The following is a 4,871-nucleotide window of genomic DNA, read 5'->3' as shown; positions in this document are numbered from 1 at the left end:
AAAAAAAAAAGTAGACAAGAAGAGGCATGTGAGTAGTGAGTATTAAAATAAAAAGCAGTAACCTACCTTCCATAAAAAGGAATTCTTGCTTTGGTAGCATTCTGTTTTAGTTGGTCAAAAGCTCCTAGAAGATAAAGAGTTCATGAATCCTCAAACTTGAACATAAAAATTACAGAAAACAATTTTGAAATTTCAACACATTACCTGCTCTGAATGTGTCTGCACATATTAAACAGGTCTTCCAACCTTTCCTCTGGTAATAATATGCTAACTGGGTGAGAAAAGATTTAAAAATATAATATCATAAAATATAATAAACTATACATCTTCTGTTTATCCTTATTTACCTAAGGAGTAAAATAAAACTGCTTATAATTCTCCCAAAAATATTATTAAAAATTTTTGAATATGGCAAATCTCCTAAAAAGTTTATATTCTAATTATCACACAGTAGCATTCAAATATAAAATTATCAGCCGGGCGCGGTGGCTCGAGCCTGTAATCCCAGCACTTTGGGAGGCTGAGGCGGGTGGATCATGAGGTCAAGAGATCGAGACCATCCTGGTCAACATGGTGAAACCTCGTCTCTACTAAAAATACAAAACATTAGCTGGGCGTGGGGGCGTGTGCCTGTAATCTCAGCTACTCAGGAGGCTGAGGCAGGAGAATTGCCTGAACCCAGGAGGTGGGGGTTGTGGTGAGCCGAGATCGTGCCATTGCACTCCAGCCTGGGTAACAAGAGCGAAACGCCGCTTCAAAAAAAATAAAAAAATTAAAAAAATTAAAAACAATAAAATTATCAAGTAGCAAATGATGATAGTAAAAAATATTAAATACTATTAATGTTAATTAAAAACAACAAAATGATCTAAAAATCATTTTCTCATTTCCCCCCTCAAACTGTAACATAGATGAAGCTTGTGGAAAAATCCCATAATATTGGTGAGACACCCAATTCAGGAGAGAGTAGTAGTAAACCAAATTAAAAATTAGCATAGGGCTGGGCACGGCGGTTCACACCTGTAATCCCAGCACTCTGGAAGGTCAGGGTGGATCATGAGGTCAGGAGACTGAGACCATGCTGGACAACATGGTGAAACCCCACCTCTACTAAAATACAAAAAATTAACCAGGCATGGTGGTGGGGGCACCTGTATTCCCAGCTACTGGGGAGACTGAGGCAGGGGACTTGCCTGAACCCGAGGCGGAGGTTGCAGTGAGCCAAGATCTTGCCACTGTACTCCAGCTTCTCAACAGAGAGAGACTCCATTCCCCCAAAAAAATAATTAGCATAAAGAGGTCAAGGCTACAGTGAGCCACATTCACATGCCACTGCACTACAGCTTGGGCAACAAAGCAAGACTCTGTCTAAAAAAAAAAAAATAGCATAAGGATATGCAAAATGAAGATCTATAGTATGCTGGGTGGGAACCTGAAAAAGGAATACTGAGCCATAGTGGATAAAGTAAACTTCATGTTCTCTTCTCCAAAAATCATATACTCACTTCCTGAAAGGATAGGAATTGTCTTTTTTTTTTTTTTAAATAAAAGAAATAGCATAGTTATAGATGTCTACCTTCTTACAAAAAGAAATGATAAGAAACTATGAGGATCTCTCTTCTTATCCTACAAAAAAACTACTTAAAAACATACGTCAAGTAACACAAAGTTATAAAGCAACAATATTATAAAGCCTGGCTTTAATATAAAATTGATTTATATAAACGTATCCTCCATGACTTCTTTTTAAATTAACTTCAATTTACCTTTGAACATGTTGTTGTTTTACCACTCCCTTGCAATCCAACAAACATGATCACATTTTGTTTTCCTTTAGTGGGTGTCCATGCTTTAACTCCAGGGTCTACAAGCTAAATAACAAAAACAAATTAAAAATAAAATCAGGTTAACATACATTTAAATTCAAAACCCCTCCCCTATAACTTTTTTCCTTTTTTGAGACAGGGGTGCAGTCTGTTATATAAGCTGGAGTACAGTGGCATAATCAGAGCTCACTGTAGCCTTGACCTCCTGGGCTCAAATGATGCTTGCACTTCAGCCTCCCAAGTAGCTGAGAATACAGGCACACATCACCATATCTAGCTAATTAAAAGAAAACTTTTTTTTTTTTTTGGAGAGACAGAGTCTTGACATGTTGCCCAGGCTGGTCTCCAACTTCTGGGTTCAAGCAATCCTTCTGTCTCAGCCTCAAAGTGCTGGGATTTCAGACGTGAGCCACTGTGCCCTCCCACAACTTTTAAATTATGAAGATAATTTACGGACATTTTCATATAAAAGCTACCATAATGCTGCTATTCTAATACGACTATTCTCCTTTGTATATACAGGGTAAAATTTAAGAACATAAAATAATGCATTGTGAAGTCATAATCAAGCCTATATTCCAAACCAATTCAGGGGTAGAGATCTCACAACATTTTTTTAGAACAACCTGGAGTATAAAATAAAACGTGAAACCAAGTTTAAGCCAAAGGAGGAATCTACAGCAGCACTACAGAAATGTAATACAAAAATGTATATGAGGCCCACACATGAATTTTTAAATTTCCAGTAATGACATTTTAAAAAGTAAAAACAGGTGATACTAATTTTAATATTTACCACAATATATCTAAAAATTATCATTTTTATATATAATCTATATAAAAAATTGGCTATTTTACATTCCTTTTCCCATATCAAGTCTGAAAATCTGGTGTGTATATATAAAACACATCTCAGTTTGGACTAGCCACATTATAAATGCTCAATAGCCACATGTGGCTAGTGGATGCCATACTCAAGAGTGCTAATGTCCACATTCAATTGGACAAATATTTACTTAACAAAATTACAGATTATATGTAAAAGGTTTTCCGGGTCAAATTATAAATTCTCCAATGCCAAATATTGACTGTAAATTTATTATATTTAGAGGGCTAATAAAAAATAATCACTAACTTTAAAATGACAGCCAGTGGAAAATTGAGGTTCATATAGTGACAGGTCTCCAAATTAAAAGAGCACGGACATTTAAAAAATAATCCACTTGGGAGTCAGTTGTTAGAAGCTTGAAATGTATGATATAATAATAAATCCATAATAGTTAATGTCCTAGATCGGGGCTGGTAAACTATGTGCAAATAAAATTTCAATGGAGGCTGAGCTTGGTGGCTCATGCCTATAATCCTGGCCCTTTGTGGGGGCCAAAGGAGGAGGATCAACTGAGACCAGCTTGGGCAACATAGCAAGATCTTGTCTCTACGAAAATTTAATTAGCCAGATGTAGTGGCATGCACCTGTCGTCCCAGCCAATCAGAGGCTGAGGCAGGAAGATTGCTTGAGCCTAAGAGTTTGAGACTGCAATGAGCTACGCAGGCCACTGTACTCCGGCCTGGGCAAGAGACTATAAAGTTATTACATTTCTAGTTACTACACTGAAAAAAGTTCCAATGTAATACAGCCATGCCCATTCATTTACTACTTTTTTTGTTCTTTTTTTTTTGAGACGGGGTCTCACTTTGTCACCCAGGCAAGAATACAGTGGTACAAACACGGCTCACTGCAGTCTCGAACTCTTGGGCTCAAGTGATCCTATCATCTCAGCCTCCTGAGTAGCTGGAACTACAGGCGTGCGTCACGATGCCTGGCTAATTTTAATATTTGTTTGTGGAGGCGGGTTACTACTATGTTGCCCAGACTGGTTTTGAACGCTTGGCCTCAAGCAATCCTCCAGCCTTGGCCTCCTGAAGGGCTGGAATTACAGGTATAAGCCATTGTGCCTAGACCCTTTACTGCTTTTGTGCCGCAACAGGAGAGCTGAGTAGTTGCAACAGAAATCACGTGGTTCACAAAAGTTAAACCTTTGAAAGTCTGCCAAGCCATCCTATACAATACCATAAAAATTACATAATCCCTATTATACCTGAATTTCAAGGAAAGCCATGAAGTAGTGAAGGAAGGAAAATACATTTGCTTATACTTTCCTAGGCATCGACCTACCCTTAGGCAAACTTCTGAAAGAGGCAAAATCTGTCTTAAACATAAATCCACTTCCCTTCCTCATAGATCCTTTCAGTACACTGATGCTGCTCCACATTCACCTCCATTTTCTACATGTCATGGCAAAATCTCCCAGCTCTCTATGGATCCATTATTTGGAACATGTATCTTTTACTAAATAATTATTTTATAAATTTATCTTCTCTTCTTCCCACCCTCAAGAACGGCAGTTTTCAACTTCTTGGTCTCAGGACTTCTTTATAATCATGTTAGTTTGTAAAAGTTAGTTGCAATGTAAAATCTAAAACCATACAAACTTTTATACTCTGTTACATTAAAATCCCTGATTCCATCTTGGATTTTAAATGAATCTTGTAACATCACACATTAGTTATTCACAAAACGCTGGTTCACTGAGTTATTCAGATCTCCCATCACTGATATATTTGATTATACATAATCAAAAAACTTTATTCATTAATATCAATACTGACACTCATCAGAAAAGTAAGTAGTGGAATACTGTCAAACTCAGAGGAGACAGATGATAGATACAAGTTCTTTTTTTTTTTTTTTTTTTCAGATGGAGTTTTGCTCTTGTTGCCCAGGCTGGAGTGCAATGGCACGATCTCAGCTCACTGCAACCTCCACCTCCTGGGTTCAAGCAATTCTCCTGCTTCAGCCTCCCAAGTAGCTGGGACTACAGGCAAGTGCCACCATGCCCGGCTAATTTTTTGTACTCAGTAGAGACGGGGTTTCACAATGTTGATCAGGCCAGTCTCAAACTTCTGACCTCAGGTGATCCACCCACCTCTGCCTCCCAAAGTGCTGGGATTATAGGTGTGTGCCACTGTGCCTGTCGGCTTTTT

General features: G+C 37.9%; 1 protein-coding gene across 1 annotated transcript in view; it reads right to left on the bottom strand.

Moving 5' to 3' along the window:
* The window catches only part of SRP54 (signal recognition particle 54), a 23,211-nt gene extending 21,304 nt beyond the window's left edge, over nucleotides 1-1,907 (bottom strand). The window contains exons 1-3 of the mRNA XM_017530777.2: nucleotides 1,767-1,907; nucleotides 205-271; nucleotides 67-124 (exon numbers count right to left, since the gene is read on the bottom strand). Of these exons, the coding sequence (XP_017386266.2) occupies nucleotides 67-124; nucleotides 205-271; nucleotides 1,767-1,814 (173 nt within the window). The 5' untranslated portion in view covers nucleotides 1,815-1,907. The remainder of the gene's footprint in view (nucleotides 1-66; nucleotides 125-204; nucleotides 272-1,766) is intronic.
* Between the last annotated feature and the right edge of the window lie 2,964 nt (nucleotides 1,908-4,871).

Source organism: Cebus imitator, unplaced genomic scaffold (assembly GCF_001604975.1).
Source record: "Cebus imitator isolate Cc_AM_T3 unplaced genomic scaffold, Cebus_imitator-1.0 Scaffold69, whole genome shotgun sequence".
NCBI lineage: Eukaryota > Metazoa > Chordata > Mammalia > Primates > Cebidae > Cebus > Cebus imitator.
The sequence above is the reverse complement of the archived record's forward strand: the minus strand, read 5'-3'. Positions and strand labels throughout refer to the sequence as shown.